Source organism: Halichoeres trimaculatus, unplaced genomic scaffold, assembly GCF_033239565.1.
Source record: "Halichoeres trimaculatus isolate MK-OKI-2021-1 unplaced genomic scaffold, fHalTri1.1 fHalTri1_scaffold_1, whole genome shotgun sequence".
Taxonomy (NCBI): domain Eukaryota; kingdom Metazoa; phylum Chordata; class Actinopteri; order Labriformes; family Labridae; genus Halichoeres; species Halichoeres trimaculatus.
This window is the reverse complement of record NW_027437179.1, coordinates 14,579,094-14,605,823: the sequence shown is the minus strand read 5'-3', so window position 1 is coordinate 14,605,823 and position 26,730 is coordinate 14,579,094. Positions and strand designations below refer to the sequence as shown.

Here is a 26,730-nt window from a genome sequence, read left to right as displayed (position 1 = left end):
TAAAAATTCTTTATGACTCAATTAAAACACAAACACTTGTTGAGGTCAGACAGATGGAACAGAGTGCCGAAGGATTCCTGCACAATAACGTTTCTAACCCATTCAGTGTGGCTATTTTTGAGACTTTAATGATAGAGGAAGCAATACATCAGAGGAAGGTCTGTCTAATATTTCCATATTTCAAATAAAGCACCGCCAACACATCTGCCTGCTGAAACTAAAAGTACTCTACATTTTTAGCATCCAGACAAACTTTTTCATCCAAAGGTGGGATTTAGATTTCCAAGTCTCTATGCCAACACAACACATCTTTAAGCAGTGGCTTACAGTGATGGAACCATGTTGGCATGGTCACAAATTGACTCTTTGTTTTATTGGTTTAACCTCCCCGCAGACACTCGTCTCTCTGTGTGGCTTCAGCAGTGTCACTCACCCCTGTCCGTCTAAATATCAGCCGTCCAGCCCACACACCCGACGCCCTCACTGAGCTATTATTGTCCCTGCATGGCAGAGCACACTCAGACAAAGACTACGTCAGTTTGGCCTGAGAAGCCAGTTTTTTAACCATTTATTTCAGAGAACTGACTTAGGATTATCCACAGTAAAAATAAATAAATAAATTAACAAACTTGTGTGACTCACAGCAAAACTCAGCTCATGATCAGGTTCCACTTAAGCTTTGGTACAAGCTTCTTCATGTGAGGAGCAGCTCAGTATAAACGGTGTCCTCAGCCAGTGTGTAAGGTTCAGACTAAACTCTGTGACTAAAGCTGTGTCAATGTTTGGTTACACCATTTGTTAGAATGTTCAAACTAACTAAAATATTCTTACACAAATGAATTTTCCATCTCGTTTGGCCAATCACCAAATGAAAAGCTTTTGGTCATAATGGGTTTTTTATGTTATTATATTGAACGATTTTGTAGAGATTATGTCCCGCGCTGAAGCTCCCTTGCCGTGGCCCCCGCTAAGTGCGGCTAAATCGGTTGGATCTAAATAACTTCTGAAGGACTCCGAGCTGCACAATGTTTGTCTGAGTGAGTATATGAGCATGCACACACCTATAAATAAGGTCCAGGTGTCAAAAAACCAGAGTTGCCCTTTAATGAGCGACCTTGCAATTGTAATATCTTGTAATATGTAGTTTTGTAAAAAAAAACCCTACATATTACCCCCCCCCCCCCCCCCCCCCCCCCCCCCCCCTCCATTGGCCATTGGTTACTATCTAGACTGCAAACATGTTGTTTTCTGCCTTGAAAATTGATTCTTTTTGGCTAGGTGTGTATGTGGTTTAGGGTACTTCTGGAACCAGCCTCAAGTGGACACACTACAAACTGCAGATTTTTAGCACTTCTGTATTGTCTCATATTTTCAGACTGGAGGTAGCCGCTTGGCGCTACCTGCCATAAGCGGAAAAAGTACAACAAAAGCACCGTTCAGTTTGTGAAACGGTTTGTAAGTTAAAGTGGTCCACTGCATACAAAGATTTTTCCCAAAATCAGCAGCACATAGAGGTAGATTTGGCATACTGCAGTTTTCACTCTTGCTCACAAAACCACAAATAGCATTTTGGCCAAATGATTTTTCATGATGAAGACTTTTTCTTCTTTAGTTGTGTTATCTTTTCCATTTGCAATTTTGTTGCACTGGTTGTAATGACAAATAAAGTTCTATTCTATTCTATGAACAAAAAGAAGAGTATCACGACAATTAAACCCTTTAGAGGACTATCTAAAAGAGGACACCAAGACCAGGACCTGTCACTTTGATTCTTTTGAACTTTTTCCCTATTCTGTATTTTTTGCAACAAGTGTATTTTCACCTTTTCTTTATTTCTAGGATTGTACAATTTTTCAAGTTTTAGGGAAATTTCAGAAAATCCCCAAGCCTTTGGCATTGAGGTTTCACAATGTTTTGGACAACAATATTAAAATAAACATGATTTTTCTAAAATGAGGTTTCCCTTGTTTTTAAATGTAAATAAATTCACGTTATAAAATAAGAATTATTTTCACTATAAATGCTGTTTCTTGTGATTATTCACTGAGGGTTCCTTAATTTCATTCAGGTTTTAAGGTACCCAACCATTCTTTTTCGTTATCACAGAACTTTATAGAACAGAAATGATAACCAAGCTCAAACTTCAAACTGACTGATACAAACTTTCATAAATGTGAAATTCATCCCTTATAACTATCTAGGGTTATATTTGTGCTAACAGAAACTGAATTTGAATTAAGATATTGAATTGAGAAGCATGATGTGTAATGGAATTTAATGTTTTGAAAATGAATTTATTTTTTTATTGATTTTTTTAAAATTGAATTTGAAATTGTATTTTACCTACGAAAATTCAACTCTTTTTATACTTTAAATTCAAAAACACAGAATTCAATTTCAATTCACAAAAGGCAGATTCAGTTATACAATTTAATTTCAATTCAGAGCGGCACGACCATTACGTCATCTTGTGCCCCTCAGGGAGACTAATCAAGCACAGATTCACAGAAACCCTCTACACGTCCTCAGACTCTCCTGTGGTGATGCATTTCATTCACCTCGGAACTGGGAAGAAGGAACTGGGAGTGACGTCTTCTCCGAATCAGCGTTAGGTCGTGAAAAAAAATGTGCCGACATACCAGGGCCGTTGTGTTAGCCGTGGTTAGCACGCCCTGCGTTTTAGTTTACAAATACTGCACGAGGGATGTCAATAACACTGTGGCAGCATTTCTACACATATAAGTTGAACAAAGCTATGTTTACATCTGTGACCCAGTTATTTATCAGTTACGTTTCGGAACAATGCAGGATGATGTTTTTCGACAGAGGCCTACTACAAAACATATAAATAAATCAATGTTTTTGGTCGTAATATAACACCAGTTGTTTTGCACTGACAAAAGGGGCATATATGTGATTCCATTCATTTCTATACCAGCTATCCCTTTTGGGGTTGGAGGCGGGTGCTGGAGACTATCCCAGCTGTCACTGGGTGAGAGGCGGTACCAGTCGCTAGTCCATCACAAATTCAAATTCAATATTTTAATTCAAATTCAGTTTCTGGTGGCACAAATATAACCTCATATACCTAACACTAAACCTTCAAAATGGTTCCAAAAAAAGCGAAAAATAACATTTTGATTGATTTAAAGAAAATTTGAAGAACTTCAATACCAATTGCGTACATAAAAAGTTTTGTAAAACTGTCTCTTTGTTTTCATAAATGAGTTTAACACTAGACAGTACTTGCCAATGGCTCATTTTAAGAAAATGACAAATACGCCAGAGTAAGTCTTTATGCATAATTTAAAGATAGGAAATTGTTATGGCACCAAATGGAGTTCAACAGTCTCATGAGTATGGTTTCATATTTCTGGATCTGATCTGTGAAACAATGTCAATGTCAGGGACCTCTCTTTAAAGTTCCTGTGATGATCTTTTTGCACCCCTAACAGATAAAATGGTAATCAAGATCTTGTCCTTTATATGAGTAAGTGGTTTCTTACAACATAAAACAAACAAACAAACAAACAAAATATTGTAGAAACTCTCTTATTCTAATAGTCAAAGATATTTGCACAGGAAAGGGTAAAGGAAAAACGTCTGGTCTGACACCTACCCCCTCACAGGGGTTATGAAAAACTGAAATTTACAGTACAGGATCTTCAGTAGTCAATTGCTGGGATCTGGTTTGCTTGTGATGGTCATAAACAGCTATCCCTGTTAATATCAGTCAAAAACTCTCTAAAAACTCTTCACAGGAGCTTTAGGAAACAAAAATAGCACCATATATGTTAAGATGTCCTCCACCCCTAAGTGTTCTTTTCCACTCTCACACAGACCTTCAGAGGTATTATCCTCAGAGAGAGTTCATCCACAGTGTTAATGTAAGGAAACAGCCTCTCAGTGAAAGTGTCTGTAAAGGTGTGTATGTGTGTGTCAGTATCAGCATCACAAAATGAGAGCAGCCCTCTGTCCCAGTCCAAAGTCACTCTGATCCTCTCAAACTTCCTCCCCAGCAGGAGGTCAGTGGCCGGAGCTGGTGGTGACCATGCAGAGTATTCACCCTCATCGAACCAGATTCCCCATAATCCAGACTGAACACGTCCTTTCCTCTGGACGGACTCTGCGGAAACACCCAGAGTCCAGACTTTACTGTCTCCCACGTGCACGTCCCAGGTATGAGTCCCTGAGCTAAAACCCTCAGAGCCCAGGACGGAGTTATAATTATCAATCCTCTCTGGATTTTCAGGAAGCTGCTTCTCCTCTCCGAGCCTCACGCTGGTCAGGTCATCAGACAGGATGAGCTCTGGATGAGCAGTGTTTGGATCCAGAAACATATGCGTGTAGGAGACCAGGTCCTTCATCTTGTTCCAGGTGTTAAATGTCAAGTTTCCCAGGTGTTTGACCTCGTCTATAAGAGCTCCAGAGAGCAGCTGTGGATCATCCAACAAGGGGCGCTGCTGGACTCTTTGCACTGCTGCCTTGTAGTTGTGCAGGAATGAGACATCTTCAGCTCTGAGCTCCTCTTCTGTAGCTTCAACTATGTCTGACAGATCATCAATCTCTCTGCTCAGAGCCTCCATCCTCTCGTTCATCCTCTGACTCTTCTCCTCCTCTTCCTCCTTCAGAGTGGACAGCCTGGCCTCCTCTTCCTCTTTTAGAAACTTCCGTAGCTTCTTAAACTGTTTTTAATCCTCCTCTCTGTGTTCTGTGCCTGGATTTTGATATGCTCTGCTGTTTGGTCACACTTAAGTTTCACTTTCCTGAAAATCTGCAATCTTTCTTTTAAAGACTCCAAAAGTTTCTTCTTGTGTTGCCTTGCGACCTCATCAATCGGTCTGAATGTGTGGTTAGCATGTATTTCTGAGTCCCTGCAGATGAGACACACTGGCTGCTGATGGTCCAGACAGAAGAGTTTGAGTTTCTCAGAGTGCAGACTGCAGAGATCATCCAATGGTCTCTCATCTCTCTCCAACAAGAAGGCTTCACACAGGTTTTTCAACACCAGACTGACAGGCGGGTGTTCACTCAGAGATACTATCTTACAAACTGGACATTCACGTGTTTGTTTCTCCCTCCACCAGCTCTGCAGGCAGTCTTTACAGAAGCTGTGGCTACATGTCAGAACTACAGGTTCTCTGAAGACGTCCCGGCAGATCGGACAGCTGAGATCCTCCTCTGATCGGAATGCCATTCTTTGCCTGAGGGAAACTGAACAAAAGAGGAGACAGACATGGAGCCTTTTCTTATCCTAGCTTAACCCCAAATTTACTTTCACTTTGAGTCCTGTTTTCTCAAACTCACCTTTACAGCCTGGCGTCAGCAGGTAAGATGGTTGTTCTTTAGGTTTTTTCTCTCTCTGCCTGGACTCACTCAGAGGAAGACCTGAGTTTGATCTAAAGGTGAATGTGATCGTCTGTTTTTTTTCCAGTCTGGAGTAAAAAAGAGTAAACTGTTTCCTGTTTTGTCTCTCATGCGTCATGGAAGAGGTGGAGCTCAGTCAGACCTCCTTAGCTTTAGGCTGTTGCTTTACATGTAACAAAGGGGTGTGTTTCATACCATAGTAGTGATTCATTCCTGGAAATGCACATGATGGCGTGCAGCAGGCTTTTACAGTAATAATATTTATGTTTCACACTTCAAAGCATGCTTGGAAAAAAACAGAGATGGGTCCAATAAAGGAACTTTCCTTAATGAGTCCAGCTTTCTTTTTGATTGCAATACAAGTTACACTTTTTCTCTCTGTGCAGTAAACCCAAACATTGTTGATGGTTTTTAATGTTTGAAGCTGTTGGGAAACTTTTGAAGACACTGTACTGCTAAACAGATGTTAGTTGATGGATGTGGTTAGGATGAATGAATATATCTGAAATTAAAAGAGCGAACTTTCAAATCTGTACAGTTTATTATAAAAAAATGAAATATCTGTTAAACTCACAGAGTTTGTATAAAGCAGAGCTCCTGCAAATTAACATCAGAGATTCTGTGAGTGATCTCCAAGGTTAGTTCCTGAACAAGTCACCCCTGTAATGTGTTTGCCACAAGCTTTGCACTGTGATGTGTCATGATCTCTTCAGAGAGAGTTTATTGGAGAAAAACTCTGTCTTATAAACTCTCTCTGATGAGCTCTGTGATAAATTCCCCCTGATAAACTCTAAAAAAACAAGCTTTCTCTGATACACTCTCTCTAACAGAGAGTTTCTCTGATATACTTTCTTTGATAAACTCTCTGATAACCTCTCTCTGGTAGACTTTCTTTGATAAACTCTTTCTTTGATAAACTCTTTCTGATAAACTCTCTGATACACTCTCTGGAAGACTCTCTCTGACAGACTTTCTACTATAAACTGTCTGTGCCAAGCTTGATAGATTCTTTTTGATAGACTCTGAAAAACAATCTCTGACAATGTCTCTGCAATAGACTCTCTCTGACAGACTCTCCCTGATAAACTTTCTGGCAGAGTCTCTGAAAAACTTTCTATGATAGACTCTCTCTGATAAACTCTCTTTCACAAACGTTCTCAGATAAACACTCTCTGATAGACTCTTTCTGATATGCTCTCTGATAGACTTTCTTTGATAAACTTCCTTTGATAAACTTCCTCCGATAGTCTCTCAGATAAACACTCTCTGGTAGACCCTCTCTGATAAACTCTCTGTAAAACTCTCTCTGATAAACAGTCTCTAACACTGTCTCTGCAATAGACTCTCTCTAACAGAATCTGTCTAATAAACTTTCTGGCAGAGTCTGAAAAACTTTCTACGATAGACTTTCTCTGATAAACTCTCTTTCATTAACTTTCTCAGATAAACTCTCTCAGATAAACTCTGTCTGATATGCTCTCTGATAGACTTTGTTTAATAGACTTTCTTTGATAAACTCTCTCCGATAGTCTCTCTGATAAACTTTCTCTGGTAGACTCTCTGATGAACCCTCTGATAAGCTCACTCGAGACTTGAGTCTATCAGAGAAACTGTCTCTGTCTGATAGACTGATAAACTTTCTCTGGTGGACTTTCTCTTTCTGATAAACTGTCTCTGATATTCCCTGTGATAGACTCTCTCAGTTAAACTCTCTTATAATCTCTCTCTGAAAAATGTTCCCTGATAGACTCAACCTTACAAACTCTCTGATAAACTCTCTTTGATAGAATCTTTCTGATTTGCTCTCCGATAGACTTTCTATGGTAGACTTTCTTTGATAAACTCTTACCGATAAACTAGACTCTGATAGACTTTCTCAGATAAACTCTTCCATATAGACACTCTCTGATGTACTCTCTGATAGACTTTCTTTGATGGACTTTGATAAACTCTCTCCAATAAACTCTCTCCAATAAACTGTCTCTGATCTCCTTATCGGACAAGTATCTGATGATCATTTGAAGTAGTTTGAAAGAGCTGCATCATGCTGACAGTAGTCAATCCCATGGTTGCTAATTAAGCTGAAACACCAATCAATCTGCTGCCTCAGCCCTTAGGGCCCAGATAGATATTCATAATTGCAAATTAAGTGTGAGAACAGACTTCAAAATGGAGAAAAAGCATCAGAAAACATAACAAATGAGACTCCAGAGATGATGTTTTAAATGTTACCTGACTAAAGAGTTTCACAGGGTATCAGGGGATACATGATTGATCAATGATTTGGGTTTTAGATTTCTTTAGTTTTCTTGTGTTTGAGCTTGTGGAAGCTTTTGGGAACCAAAATTAGGAATGAAGCCTTTGCTTTACTTTGTCTTTGCTGCTGTCATCACACTCGTAGGTGTAAAAATGGTTGTGGACATGAACGGTATCGTGTTAATTTTCAACCTCACTTATTTTTGATGGGTCATTTCATACTCCTGCCCGTGCAACATAACCAAAGGTCATGCTCTCTTTTTCTCACATGCCACACAAGCCAAGTCTGAATAAGAAAACCACATTTTCTCCACACGGCTCCCGTTTTTTTCCTTCTTCTGCATAGAAAGTTGGCTTCATTATCTGCTGAGCTCCACATTTTCTTCACTCAGACTTGGGGGCTTGGAGTCTGTGTCCAGCGTGGGAGTTTATACGCCTGTATCTACAGTAAATGTTCATATGTCAGTGGCTTTACAGTGACCTTTACACAAACGTCTGCCCTCACATACAAACCTATTTAAGGGAAGACATCCCTCATGATGTTTTGTTTTCACTCTTTCATAACGTTTGATAAACTCTGGAGATTCCAGCACAAGAAGGTCCATACTCGCAGGTTGATCCTGAAAGATGCTCATACTGTATGGTCAGCAAACATGTTTGGTACCTTCTATGTGTGAGGAACACTGACAGTGATCCCTTTATACAACTTCATGTATAAAAACCGAATGAACTTATCCTGTTCAGGTGGCTGGAGCCTATCCCAGCTGCCACTGGGCGACAGGCGGGGTACTCCCTGGACTGGTTGCTGGTCAAACACAGGGCTGACACATAGACAGACAACCATTCACGCACACACTCACACCTACAGACAATTTAGAGTTATCAATTAACCTGATGAGCATGTTTTTGGACTGTGGGAGGAAGCCAACCCATGCATACACGGGGAGAACATGCAAACTCCACACAGAAAGGCCCACCAGCCAAGCTTGGAATCGAACCGGTGACCTTCTTGCTGTGAGGCTGCAGTGCTTACCATTGTGCCACCGTGCAGCCTCACATCTGATGACTTTCAAACTAATATATTCTTTGTGGACATATAATACCCTGGGTCAGACCAGAGGTCAACAGGTTTGAGGTTTGATTAAGCGGTTACAAAAAAATGAAGCCTGCGCGAAGGTGCCAAAAGTTGTGGTTCATCTAGAATCTGCATGAGGCTTGCTGCAGAAATACTGGAAACTGCCAACCAGCCAGTTTTTATGTTCCAGGAACAGACAGGTGATGTCGTGGAGACTACATTCATAGTTCATACAGTCTATGGGTTTCACAGCCCATCATTAATGATGGGCATCCTATCATGGGGTGGAAAGCACAGGAACTCCTCGATCTTGTGACTCCAGCTGTGTGGAAGCCCTGCAATGTACCACACTGAACATGCAGCCGGTGTGAGTTAACAGATGAGAGGGCATGCAGTCAAAATGCAATGTAGTGGAAACAGAACAGACACAGATCTAGCACATTTCATTGAACAAGCAACTTTGGGACAGTAACTTAAGACAACATCAATAAAATTTTGACAATTTTTAAGTGGTTCCTTTTATCACCCTCCATAACTTCACGTCTTCTATTTCAAAATGGTACATTATGTTTTTTATGTTAAAAAACATTACGGTTTTAATAGCTGCTTCTGTAGCCATAAACTTAAACCCAGATCAAATGTAAAGGCAGGTAATTCTTTGATTTCTTGTTCTACAGTTATTAGCAAATAAAGTCAGTCTGGCTCTCTGAAACACAACCACAAACTGAAATGCCTGAGAGGAAATCAACACAGTGTGCTTATGCATCAGGCTGGAGTATATTTTACAGAAACAGCAAACATAAAGCTGTTAGTGAGCCTCATCTTTACTGCAGCTACTTGGCCAGTCACAGTTACTCACATCTCTCTGCTGTTTAATCACATTGACTGGATCAGGTTGAGTTTATGTGTGATCCATGACAGCCTCATATTATCCAATCACTTCTGTTCATCCATCATACACAGAGCTGTGCAGTGACTCCAACAAAGAAAATAAAGAATGAAAGTTCAGAGAGACAGAGCAGTAAGACAAACACTGTACCAGAACACAGCTAGTGTTACAAACCACCAGAGACCCTCATTGACTGCCAAGATCTCCAAATCTGAACCCAAGCTTTGTGCCTGGTAATTATTCCTCGAGCTTGGTCTAAGCTGAATTTATGACATTAAGTTGGCGCTCCTTGTGGCATTGTAAATCCAACCTCCACAGAGTTTTAGAAACAAAACAAAGCCCCCTGTCTTTTCATGAAGGAAAGAAAATTCAGAGGTGGAGAATATAAAACATAGATCATAAATCATAATACAGTACTAAGATTATACAAAATAGGGGGCATTGTGCATTAAAACAAACAAACAAACAAACAATCAAACAAAAAAACTAACTAACAAAAACCTTCCCTCTGATTGGCTAGTCCCCAGGAAGCCTTTTTGGGGCAGAGCTATGGGCAGATCTTGGTGTTTGAGGCCCGCTCGCTCCTTCAATGTATCTTTCCTGATCTTTACCAGTTGAAAGAACCCTATGTGATGCCCTCATCAATTCAACAAGTCTCATGAAGATTTTGGGAAGATTTCATGATTTTTTTTAACCTTATAGATTAACTTATTTCTTCGAATGGACCATTTCGAGCAGTTTACCGACAGATTTAGAAATGTCTACAACACATGAATATGTCCAGGTTTAAAAATCAGCATGTTATTATTATTAATATAATATAATATAATATAATATAATATAATATAATATAATATAATATAACAAAAAATATGCATACGTAACTGAATACCCTCTCTTTAACTGTACCGATCAATTCACAGAAAGGATTCAGATTTCATCTCTACCTGTTGACAATGTGATGAAACCGAAGTTTCTGTAAAATCAGTCAAACAACATGGATGATATCTTTATTACATTGGGTGCTGGTGTCAGTGTTGTAGTCGAGGCACCATAGCTCAAGTCTGAGTCTGAGTCCGTGTTGGAGTCTCCAAAGAAAAAATGTGAGTGGAGTCCAGGTTGAGTCCTCAGTACCTTAGCCCGACTCCTAGAAAAGTTCCCAGAGCAGGACACAGGAAACTCACCTAGTGGAACTTTAAGTGTCTAACTTTCATTATGTTATTGACAAGATAGAGTTCAGGAAAGGAATTGTTACCGCGACTCCAAATTATTGGCTGTGTAAACTTGGACTGTGTTGGACAATTTAGATGTACAGAAAACACATTCAGTTGAATTTTACAGTGTTACAGTTAAGTAAAGATTCTCTACCAGAAACCTTGGCTCAATTGCATAGACTGTAAGTATAATGCATATAATAAATACTTATGTACGTCACTCTTCAACTTACGATTATATTTTTAATATGTAGAGAGACCTGACTGCAGTCAAAATTTATTCATATAATGCTACTTAAACCATCTACTGGAGGATGTACTTTTGAAGTTAAGAACATATCATAATTTAACCAAACATCATGGAACCATATTTAAGTAACTTTAGGAGCTAACATGGTTATTTAGCAGCTAGGCTATGACAACATTATCAACAGTCAAAGTAACATTAGGATTGCCTTCTACTCATTCTCTGGGTACATCCTGGACAGATTTCTGTTAAAGTTGGACCCCGTCTTCTTCTCATTGTTTTTCTTTTTTTTTTTTTTTCTAACTTAGCGTACATTTTGATGTGCATTTGCCAGCATTAGCCATAGAAACGTCCCTTGACATCTTGCTATACACTGTTGCTGAATGAGAAGCACATGAACACTCATGCAGCCACGCACCAGCCAGGGCATGAAAAGTGATGTTACTAGGACCTGAAACCAGAAGAAATAAGAAATACAAGTAAACAAAGCATTTATTGATATTTAAGCCTGAGTCCACCTCCAAGCCCTAATGACGCCCAAGCCTGAGTCCAAACCTGTGCCATTAGCACATTTTGAGTCAGAGTAGAGTCACCAACAGAGTTTTTATCCCAGAAAAAAAAAGATTCTGGCCAGAGGTGTCACTCCAATCAACATAATAATGAAAATCTCCACAGGGCCTTTAAATAAGTTTGGAGAAATGAAGGATGCCTGTTGCAACACAAGAATCTGAAAACTTTTCGGTGAGTACCTCTTGTTCACAAGAAGTATGAGTGGGGTATCATCAACTGCACAAAAGTGAGACTTTAGATACTTTTCCTGTTACAATGCTTAATGTGACTCTGGTGTGTGTGTGTGACAGGGCAGCCCTGACGCTAAGAAGCATTTTTGTTTGGAGAAAGCAGAGGCATAAAGTGCTTACTTCAGATGACATAATGCAAAGTTTTCCTCTTTTTTTCCCCCAAAGACTGTGTGTGTGTGTGTGCGTGTGTGCGTGTGTGTGTGTGTGTGTGTGTGTGTGTGTGTGTGTGTGTGTATGGGGGGCAGTTTTTTTTTTTTTTTTTTGACATTTTGTGTTACAGCTTGTGTGAGTCATCGGTGGAAAGTGGGGAGGAAGATTTGAGAAGAAATATTGCTGTTAAATGACTTCGGACAGCATGACATCACGGCGTAATTAAAACAGCTCTCTGGAATTCCGTTTCCAATTCCTGCGCTCAGGTTTGTTGGAGGATTTTTCGAGCACCTGCAGGTTGGTGTGTGAGTGAAATATTTTCACTGGACGGAGTTCAAACTTTGAAGGGAAAGAGAAAAAAAAACGGAGGCAGCGGCATTACGCCATTCTTGCCTCTCTTGGAAAAAAAAGTGGGATTTAAAGAAGTTTCTTACAAGATATCCAGCAGAATGGTGCCGCGGAGTGTTTAGAGCAAGTGCACCTTTTCTCCGTCTTTTCTTGGATTTCTTTTCTTCCACTGCAGGCAGGATCTCTGCAGCGCTATGGTGCTTACACATGACGGATGGGGGAATAAAGGTTTGCAGGATTTGTTTCTTCAATTTATTAAACTCGGTCATAATCCGCATCCATGCTTTTGCAACTTCGTAAATGTCTGCAGCCTTTTTGAGACAGGAGAGGCACTTCTCATGCATTTCATCTGTGGCAGAGCAAAGAACAAACTCAGAGGATGAATAACTCGGACAGAACTGGACTACTTTCCCCTCTTATTTTAATCAAACAGAAGAATTTAATTTGAACAAACTCATGTGTAATACAATGACGGCCTGGAAAAGGGCTCAAGGACATTAGGATGAATGTTGTGAAGCTTCTCTCTCTCCTGCTGAGCTGCTGGACTCTCATTTACCTACATCCAGTCCTCGGTTCACTCAGCCGGAGCAGACCGATCGAGCAACACCAACACCGGCTTGGAGAGGGAGTGAAGCGCGTAGCAGGCGGCGGAGACGGGGAGCAAACCCACCGAGGAATCGGTGGATCAGCAGCAACCGCAGGGAGGCAAGTGGTGATCGCTCCGGGGACTTGGAAACCCTCACCAGTGAGTCCAGCGAGGATTACGCGAATCCGTGCAGGTCCACCGCTAATCAAGGGGGAAACAGCGGCTGTTAAGACAAAACTTTTAGCCAAGGAATCTGTTTCCTCATCCTCGCAACTGCGCAGCGGAGCGGTTCCACTGAATCGTGCGCAGCAACAGCGGGACAGAGCGGTCAACCTAGGGCGCAAAGAGGCTGTGCGCTCCTGGCTGCCTGGCGGGGATACTCACGTTAAAGCGCACGCGCCTGCATCTTTTAGCTCAAATGCAGCTGGGAAAGGAGTCGGGACGGCGGCAGCTGGAAGGTCTGTCCCTCCGGGGAAACAGCCTGGGAAAGCTGCTCCAGGAGCGAGCGCAGTTTCTCCGGTACGCATGGGACCGCCACAGAGAGCAGCCAGTGCGCAAAATCAGCAGAAGCAGCAGACCTCGGGTCCAGTGGCGCAGCGAGGAGCCAGCTTCAAAAACCCCAAAGTACTCAACCGGGAAATGCATCACAAACAGCCGCTGGTTATCCCCCATGACTACATGCTGTCGCTGTACTGGTCTCTGACCTCCGGGGACCTGAACAGCAGCGCGCTGCACGAAGCGGGTCTGGCCAACACCATCACTAGCTTCGTGGACAAAGGACAAGGTAAACTCAGAAGGCTTTCCTCTTTTTGCTAATGCTGTTTGAGTTTTACAAGAGGCAGGAGGCAGTCATTTAATTTACCACAGCTAAATAATAAATTAATGTGAATGAAGAAGACAAGTTGTACGTCTAACCTCTCTGAACTCCATAAGAAAAACTTTATGAATCGAGCTTCATTATTTTGTTTGGCCCTTGTGAGGAGTGAATGACATTAGCAGTCTGTTACAGACTGAAACAGCAAAGGCTTTTTATTCACTGAGTATTTCTCTTGGAGTTGGTCCTCATTGTGTCTCTTGGTGTTATTCAAATATGTGATGAAGGGATGGTGCTTATAAACTCTTTGAGTCAGAACTTGCCTGACCAAAGTTGGGACATGAGCCCCGCTGTAAGCAGAAAGCTTGACGCTGAACTGAAGAGAAGATGATGTCTGACTCCTGGCTCAGAGATGTGAGGGAGAGCACAGGAGGTCAAGCACCAGTCTGGAGGTTTCTGGAGGAGGGCTGCTCTGGAAAACAGGGCTGTAAATTGTCTAAATGTAGACGTGCCTGTGTTGGGAAGTTCGTGAGGTGAAAGAGTTAGAGCATCTGGAGAGGAGTCAGGAAGGTCAGCTGCTCTTATACACACACACACCTACAGACACGCACGCGGAGGGGATGATGGGAAAAGAGATGACTGTTGTACATGAACCAGTGAAACTGAATTCAAAGCTGATGCAAGCTGAGTGAGCTATCAGACATCTACAAGGGACAGTTTAACATTAAACCTAGACTTTTCTTGTTGTCTGAAATAAAGAAATAAATTAATACAAATATTGATGTTTAAACATAGAAGCATCATTGAGACCAGCAGGAAGAGAGAGCTTACTTGGCTCCTTCCCATGTCATCAAATAGATCAGTCTAAATCCCAATATCTCTATGTTGTATTATCTATCATTTTTTTCCTATGTTTTATTTAACGAGTTGATCTCAATATATATGTCTATTTGTATAGTCATTTATTGAAAAATGTAAAAAGTAGAGCTCTGGAGTGTTTGTGTGATAGATATCTTCTTTAACTTTAAAGCTTCTGTGAGGATATTTTTTTATCATTTTTTTATTTTTTATATTCACCATAATGGCTCTTTATAATGTATAAATTATTAAAAGTAGAGGTCGACCGATATGGGTTTTTTGGGGGCCGATGCCGATGCAGATGCATTCCAAATTTGGGCAGCCGATGCCGATATGCATAGCCGATTTTTCCAATTTGATATTCAGGCCGATTGTTAAATAAATACATATTTTTGTGAAACGCAGCAATTTCTGAGCAACTAAAAGAAATATATTACAACAAGTCGTGTCCAGTCCTCTGAACATTTATTCAGCTTTCAAAACAATGAAATATTTTGTCTGAGTAAACACACAATGTAACAAGCAGTAGTAAACATTGACACTCTTCTTAAAATGTCAAAAAGAAATTTAAACTTATTAATATAATTTGAACAAAAGTATGTAATGTATCCAAGTGGTTCCACAAGTTTGAGGTGCTCATCTTTTTTGTGCCTGATCAAAAATTGCGTCATTTTATACAACGGATCAAAAATTGGCTTTTTAAAAGAAAATACGGCCGATGGCTGATAGAGACAAATGTCCAAATATCGGCCCGATATATCGGTCTACCTCTAATTAAAAGGCCATCTTCAACATGTCCTGCAAGTTCTGTAAATTTTCAGTGCCTGTAACCGCCATGAGGGGGTAGGTGTGAGACCAGACGTTTGGCAGCACACTGAACAGAACAGAAGAGCTTTAACTTTACTTCATGCTGCATTCATGTGCTCCTCAGGCCGTCCCAGTTTCAGAGTTGGGAAGTCATTCATCACTGACTGTGGTGTATTCACCTGCTTTCACTTTAGGGAGTCTGCATGTTGTATCAACAAACAACAAACAACATGGTTTCCATGAGGAAGATGAGTGAGATGTCACTACTGAGAGAGTTTAAACTCTTTGATGAAAACTGTTTCCAGTACTGAAGGTTTAAAGGAAACAGATCAGGTGAGGTAGGCGAGAAATCCAACTAAGCATAAAACCATTTGTTAAAAACCAAGAACAAAACATTGTTTGACCATCATGTCTATGGAAAATATCATCAAGTCAGTAACTCTAGCCCCTGTGTTTCTGAGCTATTGACCCATTGATCAGGTGTGGGTGTAAATATTCCAACTCAGGAACTTGTTCTTCTGATGCATCCTGTGTGTTATCCTGTATGTTGTATCCTGAGTGAGAAGGGATGCCACTGTGGTGACTGCAGGATGAAGACTTGTTTATATTCACACACTGTCATCAGGATTCCAGCTGTGCTATTTGGATGTATTGGAGCGTTTAGAGGCTCTTGCTATGGATCTTGATGAGATGTGTGATTTCAAAGAGTGGCCTAGAGGGGACAGAGACATGGTTACGTTTTTCAGCATCATGGGAGAGTTAATAAGAGGCAGAGTTAAGGGATGTTCTTGATACGAGGAAGCAGTTTTACAGAGATTTCAATGCAGGTCTTTAAGATTAAGGCTTCAGCTTTGAGCTTTTTGTATTGATTGGTCCATCCTTTATCTCCTCCAGGCAGCAGGTTGACCTGAAGATGAGATGTTCTGCAGAGGAGGTTGAGTTAGTTTTCAGGTACAGCTGGATGCCCAACCATACAACATTATTTTATGCACATGTATTAAAGCAAAGCAGGAGCTGAGTGAAGCAAATATTGATTAAAGCAACCACAGAGTGTGGCATGATGTGGGCTTCGACAGAGCTGCAGGGATGGTTGAGTGGGAAAAGAGGTCAATAAAAAGTCACGATGGAGAAGACCTTATAGAGGTGCTGCTTTTGTTTTCTGCACTTGCTAAAATGCAAATTAGAATGAATATTTGGACTTCACCTTGAGTGAAAATGTTGTGAAAATTACGGTTGATGTTGTTTGTACAGCAGGCTAATGTTGAGACATTAAAGTTACCACTAGGTTCATTAATAATTCCACCCACAAAAAGGCTCATAGGGATACTGTTACCATATATGCTACCATCCTTAAAGGGACAGTTCAGTTTTTTTGAAGTGGGGTTGTATGAGCTCTATGTGACCACTAAGGACATTAGATACAGTAGAAAGTTGTCTCCTCTCCCTCAGTAAGACACAGACTGCAATCGATGGTGACGAGGAAATAGGCGCTAACAGGGAGAGACGGTACCAAATTCAAAGGCTATTTTCTCTGCCTACAAGAACTCAAATCAAAAAGTAATACCACAGTTTAAGAGTACGCTACATAAAATATTTTTTTAAGTACATTAAGTCTTCAGAAATATAAACATTTATCCAGACCTAACTAACTGGTCATGTGTCCTTCCGCGCAGCGCTAGTGCGCTCCGTCCCCACTCCTCCTTCCAGCTGTAGGGAATGTAAACAAGCTATGCTTCGGGCGCCGGTTGTAGCCTTGTGTAAGTTTGATCAAGTATCGTAATTCTTTTGTTTGTACTCTAAGGATTGTGAGGCAGCGTAGGAAATTCAAAATGAGTGACTATGACAGCGACGATGAAGTTCCATTCACTTTGGAACCAAAAGGATACGTGTATGAACCGGAGCTCACAGAAGAGGAGCTGCTACAGATGGCGACTGAAAGGAATACAGAGGAAACATCCGCGGACACCGCGAATGTCTCCTCTGTATTCCTTTGAACTCTGTATTCCTTTGAACTCCGGTTCATACAGGTATCCTTTTGGCGTACAAGTGTGTACAAGGCCTAAATCTAAGGAACTATATGAAAGCTGCATAAATTCATCAATTAGAAATCTAAAAAACAATCTCTAAGTATAAACCCAAGGCCTCTGCACACTAGTTCCTTTTTTTTGTCTGCAATTGATGCATGTTAAGAAAAGAAATTCAATCCCATGGTACGCCAATCATGTTTACACACTCAGATACTTTTGTCTGTCATTAATTTTTTCCAGAACAGGTTTGTGTTTTGCATTTTTTGGCATCTGCCCATCTCGTTGACTATTCAGTGATGGCATAGGCTATTTGCAACATCACATTTTCACATTTTCTGTAATTTAGGGCTAGGTGATGAATGAAGACTTGTGTATTTGTGTCTGTCTGTGTGTGCCTACCTGAAACATACTGCCAGCAGCTGTTTAGGACGTATACCAACAGGTGAAACTCTCCTTGCTTCTGTCTTATTTTAAGTAACGGTGTTTTCAGTTTTCTTTTCTCAAGTTGTGAAAAAGCCACAAAATCATAGTCTTTGCTTGATCATTACCTTTTATCTGCACTGCAAATTTTCCCAGTTGTTAAAAAAAAAAACACATGGGAGTCAGATTGCAAGGTCTCTTCAAGTGACTTTTCTTTTTACGGATCCAAAAAATGCATCCAAAAAAACATAGTCAGTGTACAAAGGCCTTTAGTATCAACTTTCTTGTATATTTAGCTGGTAGCTGGGAAATAAGCAAGACAGTGTAGTAATATGAATGTAGTAATGTAATGTAGAGGGTGATTCAAAACATCAACACAATGCAGTGAGTATGAACCCAAAGTTTGTAATCTTACTGACAGTATTCTGTTTCGCCTAACCCTAACCCTGACAACCAGCTCACTGTATTTTATATTGTACATGTACCATACATGTATTTTTTTCTGAATAAAATAAAAATTCAGTTCCTTTAAAAGCTGCAAGAATCCAGATTTCTAACTACCTCCTTATCGTAGAGAACACAGCCTTTAAGACAACAACGTTGGTTATTTTGCTTCAAGGATGGCTGTAATCAGGTCTCTTTTGGCATGATTCATGCATTTTTAAAATGTGATGTCACCAGTTATTGTGCACTTATTTTAATCAAAGATTTAACGACAGTTGTTTGGTTGTTTGCTTTGTTTCCAGCTCTATCAAAGAGACCTAATCAAACCACACCCACTTGGTCCTGATGAAGATGATTGTTCTCTAAAAAGTCTGCTTGATTTCTTTAACATTTTCCTCAACACTCTCTTTTTCTGAAAATATTTTGAAGAAATCTGAATGTTTTCATCATACAAACCACGTCTGTAAAGTCTTTAAGGCTTTGGCCAGGGCTTTGAATGCGCACTCTATAAACTTGTGCATTCTCTGATGTTCTCTGTTTAATTTTGGTTTCTCCAAGTGAGAATGTGAGTGTGTTTGTGTGTGTGTGGGTGTCTAAGCATCTGGTCAGTCATTGGCAGCACTGCTTCTCTGGGTGATATACGGCCTCAGGAGGGTAAATAAACACTCCTCACAGCCACAAGTAGGGTGGCCCCCCTGTGAAATGTTATGTTTAGGGTGTAAAACTGTTTAAAACAATGTTTAAATGAGCAGAGTTTAATATTTCTAGTCCTGCTAAAGGTTTACATTTCAGACACTTAATGTACTTTTAATTTGGGCTTTATTTGTTTAGTGTGTCCTCAGCAAATCACCGCTGACCCCCTCCACATGTTGAGGGGGTGAGGGAAGGTGTAACTGATCGCCTGACACATCTCTTCCCACACACTTGTTCACATTAGCACACTTCCTCTTTCTTTCTTTCTCTTCTCTGTGTATTTCTTTTCTTCATCCCTCTCTTCCCTCTATCCCCACACGTTGATGTCTACTGACAAAAACACTCTTAATATACATTACAATGTTAAAAACAGTTAAAAACAAAAAACAGACATATTAACAGACTTATTCTACAATTCAGTTATAATAACAGTTTGAGTCAAAAACCCTGTGACCTGCCTAGAATAATGCTGGGCTCCATTACCAGATTTTTGTTAAAGAACATTTTGCTTTTGAACAAGACTTAGACTTTGCTTTTTGAAACTAAGTTTGCCATCTAAACCTCTCGATGTCCCATAAATATAAATAAACAATAAATGCACTAAAACTGCTGTTAGTGACAAAAACTCTGAGATCAATAAGCATATCCCGCTGATGGAGCAATTGTTTAACATGGAACTCCAAGGAAATGAGTCTGTGCATTGATGTTTTTCATATGGGGTACCACAGGGATCTCCCTCTGGTCCCATTATTTTCTTGATCAACTCTACCCTCCAGTACGGTTTTTCTTTTCATATATCCAAACTAAAGTCCACCCTACCCAGTAGAAAATTTCAGCTTTTATTTATTTATTTATGCGAGGGATTTCTGGGGTCATTTTTTTTAGAGGTAAACATTTTGGTCAGTTACTTAAAACTATCATTGGCTTTGTATGCAGCAGTGGAAAGCTTCGCCTCCCTGTCAGTTCCTTGCCTGAGTTTTGGATTTGTCCCTAGCTTAATGATTGGTCACATATTTTTAAATCCCTCAGACAGTTCTTAAACACTTTAACTTACTCTCCTTTTATCCCTATAACTCTTTGCTTTTTAAATGCATGGAAGATGAAGTAGACACGACCCAATCAGGTTTTACTCACTCCAACACATTTTCAGTGAGATAAAGTGACTTAAAAAATGCCCGACCAAACTTTTGAGCGGCAAGTTCAAGGATTATTATCCCCATTATTCCTGACCTCCTGAAAGTGCTTTTTTGCCCTAAATTTCTAACTCCCCCTTAACAATCAAACGAAAACACGCCTTTCCTTCAACGCAGGATAAATGAATACAAGAAATCTTAAGTTAAAGTAAAAAAAAAAAAGAAACTCATTGAAAAAGGTCCACTGCAACTTTTAACAAAACATGGAAGCTTTTTGTAGGTTTTGTGGAAAGCCTTTATCCAGTACCCAAAGGTGATGGTACTGCTCCTTGAGATATTTCCTCATTTCTTTATTATTCTATTTCACTTTTCTTACTCTGTGACTTATTCTCCTGTCTTTGTGATCTTGTGACCAAACGTGAGGGAAGATGTGTTGTCTCTGTTTACACTACTTACATTGCACTAATTCCCTATTAGTATAATTAGTGTGCATTAGTGTACAAGTGAGTTAACTGACTTTTACAACTGTGGGCCAAAATGAACCAAACAAAAAACACAAACAACTAAGCTCTCTTTTAGATAGGTGTGCCAAAAAGTGTATCAGTGAGCTGAAAACGTAACGAAATATAGTTTTAATTTTCATCTTTATATTTCATATGTACATTTTTTCTTTAGAATATAATTTCTTTATTCTCTTCTAGAGCAAGTTTTTAGTTCCCCACACTTCATGCTCACATGTACCTTCACACATACCGTGTATGCAGAGATGACATGCTTTAAATCAAAATACTTTGTCACACTTTTTCATTTCTGGCACAGCTTTCTGGTCAACCTTCAGGAACAGGGGACTGATCTGAGAGTCTACCTTTTTGTTGACAACTTGCCCTACCTCCTGTGACACAGCCCTCCAACCAATGTTAACTGAAGCTTCATCTTCAGTTTTGTATTGAGCTTATTAGGAAAAATTCTCCAGCTGTGAGCGCCAGTTTTCTCTCCCTCTCACTGTTGGTTGTGTGTACTTGTGTGTACTTGTGTGTGAGGGATGGTACAGCAGATAGCTGCAGGTCTAAATAGCAGGCCTGTTTACAGTCTGATGTGGTCTCTTTGTCTGGTTCTAATGTACTTTTCGATGCATGCTAAAGTCCTGGATAGAAGTGGGGGATAACGTGAGAAGGAGCGAACAGAGGGGAGAGATCTTCTGCTGCTGCTAGTGTGTGTGTGTGTGTGTGTGTGTGTGTGTGTGTGTGTGTGTGTGTGTGTGTGTGTGTGTGTGCGTGTGTGTGTGTGTGTGTGTGTGTGTGTGTATGTGTGTGTGTGTGTGTGTGTGTGTGTGTGTGCTGTAGTGGATTTCATTGCTGGATTTCATTTAGACATGGAGGTTCACTGGTTTCCTTCACTGACAACAAAAGAAAACATGACACACCGCACCGTTCACTTTATTCTGGTGCCTGAGTGTAGAGCCGTGTGTGAGAGAAAGTGTGAAACATGTGTTGACATCTGCCTTCAGGGGCGATATTAGCATGATCTTTGGTAGTATTTTTCTTATTGGTGTTTAAATCATATTTGTCTTTGTAGTTTGTGTTTGCTGTAGGGAGGAAAATCTGCTGTCTCCTTCCTATGTCAACAAGCCTTTCAACAGCGTGTTTAATTCAGCAATTAATTATGTCAGAAAAATACAACAAAAAGAGCGGCTGTATTTCCAACTTTTTAAGATGTTGTCAGAAAGACAGTATTCCAAAAAATTAAACATATATTTGAAGTCCTGGAAACAGCATTTGGATGGAATTGTTTTGGCCAAAACTAGAGTTTGATTTGGGTTTCTTGCCTGAAAAAACTGACTTTTCATTATCCAGGGACCTTATGTGTAGGTGCAGGATTTGAAACATCTGCTCATGTGTTAGTCTGCGTACATAAATGTATGTTTGTGTGTTTATTTCAGTCTGTTTGCAGCAGATTCAGCTGGCGTACTCCTGTCAAGATACATTTGTCTTTGCTCAGCTTTTACTCACATTTCCTTGCCTCTGCTCTTGTATCCCTGTCCTCCCTCACAGACGAGCGTGGGCCCCAGCTGAGACGGCAGAGGTATCACTTCAATGTCAGCTCTCTGGAACGAGACGGGCTCCTGGGGGCTGAATTACGCATCCTGAGGAAGCGCCTGTCTGACCCACGGAGAGCCTTCTTTGGATCTGCCGCCGCTGACGGAGGAGGAGGAGGGGGTGCAGGAGGCTGGTCCCCGTGCCTGAAGCTGTACACCTGTGCGTCAGGTAAACAACAGGCTGCTCTGCTCCAGACAAAAACCATGGATGATCTGCTCGGTGGAGGCGGATTTGGCAGCAAATGGGAAGTGTTTGACATATTGAAAGTCTTTAAAGGCTTTAGGAACCAGCAGCACCAGCACTCTCAGCAGCTGTGCTTTGAACTGGAAGCTCTGGAGCACAGAGGTGGGCGCCCCATGGACCTGCGATCTCTGGGGTTCGCTCGACCTGGAAGGACCAACAAAGAAAAGGCTTTTTTCTTGGCTTTTGGCAAAAGCAAGAAGCGGGACCTTTTTTACAATGAGATTAAAGCGAGGTCGGGCCACGACAACAAAACTGTCTATGAATACTTGTTCACCCAGAGACGAATGCGCCGAGCTCCTGCTGCAAGAGGGCCCAAAAAACCTCCGCAGGGAGCACCACAGTCCCTCCCCCAGCATCAGGTGGTGAAGACTCAAACCAGGCCGCGGTGTAACCGCAGACGACTCCATGTGAACTTCAAGGAGATGGGCTGGGACGACTGGATCATCGCTCCGCTGGAGTACGAGGCCTTTCACTGTGATGGCGCCTGTGACTTCCCCATTCGCTCACACCTGGAGCCAACCAACCACGCCATCATCCAGACCCTGATGAACTCCATGGATCCAGACTCGACACCACCCACCTGCTGCGTGCCAACCAGACTTAGTCCTATCAGCATCCTGTACATAGACTCAGCCAATAACGTTGTCTACAAGCAGTACGAGGACATGGTGGTGGAGTCCTGTGGCTGCAGGTAGCAAAGCAAGGGAAAAAAAACAACAACAACAAAAACAAGACGGGGGCTGAAAGATGCACTCTGTCCTTTCCTTTGAGGGACAACAGAATCGTTTTTCATCCACCTACAGATTTATACCGAGAAGATAACATCTGAGAGAAACAGGTTTAACATTGAGGACTATGACTGAACTCACAGCTATGCAGCAGGCATTACTCTTCACACTCAAGTGGACTATCAGACTGCATACCAAAGACTGCTAAACTGTGTTCAGACTAAACAGAGAAACATAAACTCCTTGAGGGGATGCTCTTTAACACCCACTCACTTAAACTTGGTGAAAAGTTGCTGAGTGGTGATGAGTAAGAGAAGTATCCATGCATCAGAGACACTTTGTGAAGAAAAGTGAACGATCTCACAGACTTATTTTTACTCCTGTTGATGTCTGTCTTCAGATTTGTAACTCTTAGTTTGTCCTGATTGTTGTAAAAAGTTTTTGTATATCAAAAGTCTCTGGACGCAGTACTGAATTATACTCCAAAATGCCCTTTTTCCAGCACTTATCTGCCGTTGTGCCTTCGCCTGCTAAGATGTAAAATGAAGAGTAATTTGTTGGCCATATGTGAGACTTTTTTATGAAGCATGTAAAGAATTCCTGATGTATAAATAAAAGGCCAGTGATGAAGTGCTAATCTGACCGGCTCCAAATGTGGGAAAGTTGCATAAACTGATATCTAAAAAAATGTCTGGTTGACAGAGCTCCAAACTCCCATCAGTCTGAGCCTCTGCCCCCTCACAGGCTCTGTAGACTAAACTATCAGAGGAATTTGTGATATTTTCGAATACCAAACCATGATTTCATCAAAGAATTTATCTGATCAGTTTGGTTTGTTGGGTGTTTGTGGTTCATGTCACAAACTGCTGCAGATTTTGCTGAAGAATATGACGAGTCAAGCGTTAAAAATAAAGCGCTTGTTTAAAAAAAAAAGTCTGTTGACCCGTGGCTCTAATGCATTAGTAGGATAAGACAGAAAACATCAATTGCGGTGTCTCCTCTTGGAGTTTTTGGACTAAAGTTAGACAAAGAATAATAAAATCATTCATACCATCAAGAAAAACACAAAGTAATACCAAACATGCTCTGACCCAACATATTGACATACTGCTCAATACCCTGGACCATCCTACCTCATCTCTCACCTGTTACTCAGACTCTTCATGTAAGACGCTGAAAAAAGCTTAAATTATCATTCAATACCCATCTTTCACCAAACCTCAGGGTATTTCCCTGTCAAATCTCAAACAACAGACTAAACTATGAGAGCTTCTGAAGTGTTTTTAGGAGTGATTATAAAACTCAGGTCAAGGAGAGCTTGTTTGGCCCCGTTGTCGAATTGTGCGTCCCATCTACAGAGGCTGTGGACCTGAGGCCCCAGGTTTGATGTGGCCCTAGTTTTCTGCTCTGCTGTGATCCTATCTTCTCCAGTTGAAGGGGTTAAAGATCCCATATTATGCAAAAATCACTTTATTAAAGGGCAACTCCAGTTTTTTGGCCCCTGGACCTTATTTATAGGTGTGTGCATGCTCATATACTCACTCAGACAAACATCGTGCAGCTCGGAGTCCTTCAGAAGTTATTTAGATCCAGTTGATTTTAGCTGCACTTAGCGGGGGCCACGGCAAGGGAGCTTCAGGGCGGGACATAATCTCTGCAGAATCACTCATTTTGGCTATATTTTTTCATCCATCGCTATCCATCGTTATCACAAACACATTCCTCTTCTGTTGCCATAGGCGAACACTGTCCACCAGTTCGCAATGAGTCGTGGACGTGCTCCTGTTTGTTGTTCTCGAGCCAGCTCTTCATCTCTCTCCCTGCATCCTTCTTTCATGGAGCTCCTCGTCCATGTACTCAGGCTCAAACCGGTAAGGACAACCGTCAAACCTCGAAGTCGTAGTCTGAAGACGGTAGACGAGCTGACTTTATGATAACACTGGCGATGGATGAAAGAATATAGCCGAAATGAGCGATTTTGCAGAGATTATGTCCCGCGCTGAAGCTCCCTTGCCGTGGCCCCCGCTAAGTGCGGCAAAAATCGGTTGGATCTAAATAACTTCTGAAGGACTCTGAGCTGCACGATGTTTGTCTGAGTGAATATATGAGCATGCACACACCTATAAATAAGGTCCAGGTGTCAAAAAAACGGAGTTGCCCTTTAAGTCTTTTAGTGAAATTTGTGGGTCTTTGGCTTTCCTCCCAGCCCACAAAATGTGATATTTAATGACAAAACCTGAACTTAGTAGTGCTTGTGAATGTAAAATACTGACCTAAACAAGCTGTTTGGATTTTGGTGATTTGCCAACGTCAGCGATTCCCTTTTTTGACCAATCAGGAGCAAGTCTGACCTGATTGGTCAACTGGAGCAGATACCCCCGAAACCCCTCACCACCCACTCCTCTCCTGGAAAATACCAAAGTTGAAGAGCCATCACTGCTTTGTTTTTGGCTGTAAACAGCCACATAGCTCCATGCTCAAGCTTCCCATCTCGGAAGAAGACATGACAAAGTGGCTAGAGTTCATTTATCGAGGAAATGTGCCAGCTACACTCAGTAAAACTCTGCATGTGTGAGCTAGTCACTTCACGGCCGACTGCTTTTCCAACTTTGGACAGTACAACAGAGGGCTAGTGAATAGACTGGTCCTGAATCCAGGCACATTACCAACCATTCACCAACAAACCTGGGACCCTGGAAATGTGAGTATTTTAAATGCTGTGTGCTGTGGAGCAGATGTAAGAGCTTTTCCTCAGTGTCCCCCCTGTCTCTGTGTTAGCTTCAGGATGCTAACTTTAGCTGCGGTTAGCCTGTTGTTTTAGCATATAATGTTATGGTGAACGAGCTTCACTGTTTTCTAAACACTGTGCACTCAGAGCTCGTGGTGCCGCTCTCAGTGACGCAGAGGAGCGGGGCGGTATCAGCAGTGGCTCATTTACATATGAAGGTCACGCCCACTAAATCAGAGCGTTCTGAACAGAGGGGCTATGAGAGCCTGGAAACAATGCTGCTGTGCTTGACTTATTGGCTTTTTGGACCAAAACATGTTACGACTATTTCATGAGGACATCAATGATCCATATTAAACAGCAGAAAAGGAGCATAATATGGGACCTTTAAAGGCCAAAGCATAACATGAAAAACTCAGTTGAAGCTCTTCCACAAAAATAAAACCTTTTTAAAATCAGTCACTCGGTGTGATCAAACCTCACCTGTCCAGTCCTCCTTGATATCAGATGATAAGTGGTCAGTTTTCTACTGTGTCAGGTGCTGCATAAACTCAGTGAAAATATTCCAGATAAGGGAGCGTTATACAGAGAAAAAATGATTTTGATGATTTCATGTTTTTGAGACAATTTTGACCCTTTATATTTCTTACACTGCATTCTTAACATTTTTATGTGCCACCTTTGACCTTTTCTGCTGCATTTCATCACTTTTAATCTGGTTTTGTATTTCTGAACTCTGGATGTTCATGACGCACATTTCCAGATCATGAAAAACACATTTATTTAAACAGGTCAGCTGTAAGAGTT

General features: G+C 41.1%; 1 protein-coding gene and 1 pseudogene across 1 annotated transcript; one reads left to right on the top strand and one right to left on the bottom strand.

The window, feature by feature from the left end:
- Positions 1-3,812: 3,812 nt before the first annotated feature.
- LOC141789281 (E3 ubiquitin-protein ligase TRIM39-like) lies at positions 3,813-5,197 on the bottom strand (annotated as a pseudogene).
- A 7,036-nt stretch (positions 5,198-12,233) lies between these two features.
- On the top strand, positions 12,234-23,985 carry gdf5 (growth differentiation factor 5). Its single transcript, XM_074673332.1, has 2 exons — positions 12,234-13,716; positions 22,180-23,985. The coding sequence occupies exons 1-2, from the start codon at positions 12,849-12,851 to the stop codon at positions 23,160-23,162; spliced, it is 1,851 nt and encodes a 616-aa protein (XP_074529433.1). The 5' UTR covers positions 12,234-12,848; the 3' UTR covers positions 23,163-23,985.
- Positions 23,986-26,730: the final 2,745 nt, after the last annotated feature.

Coding starts and splice junctions, on each gene's coding strand:
- gdf5 (XM_074673332.1), top strand. CDS start 12,849: ATGAATGTTGTGAAGCTTCTCTCTCTCCTGCTGAGCTGCTGGACTCTC. Junction 13,717..22,179: donor CTTCGTGGACAAAGGACAAG/GTAAACTCAGAA, acceptor CCTCCCTCACAG/ACGAGCGTGGGCCCCAGCTG.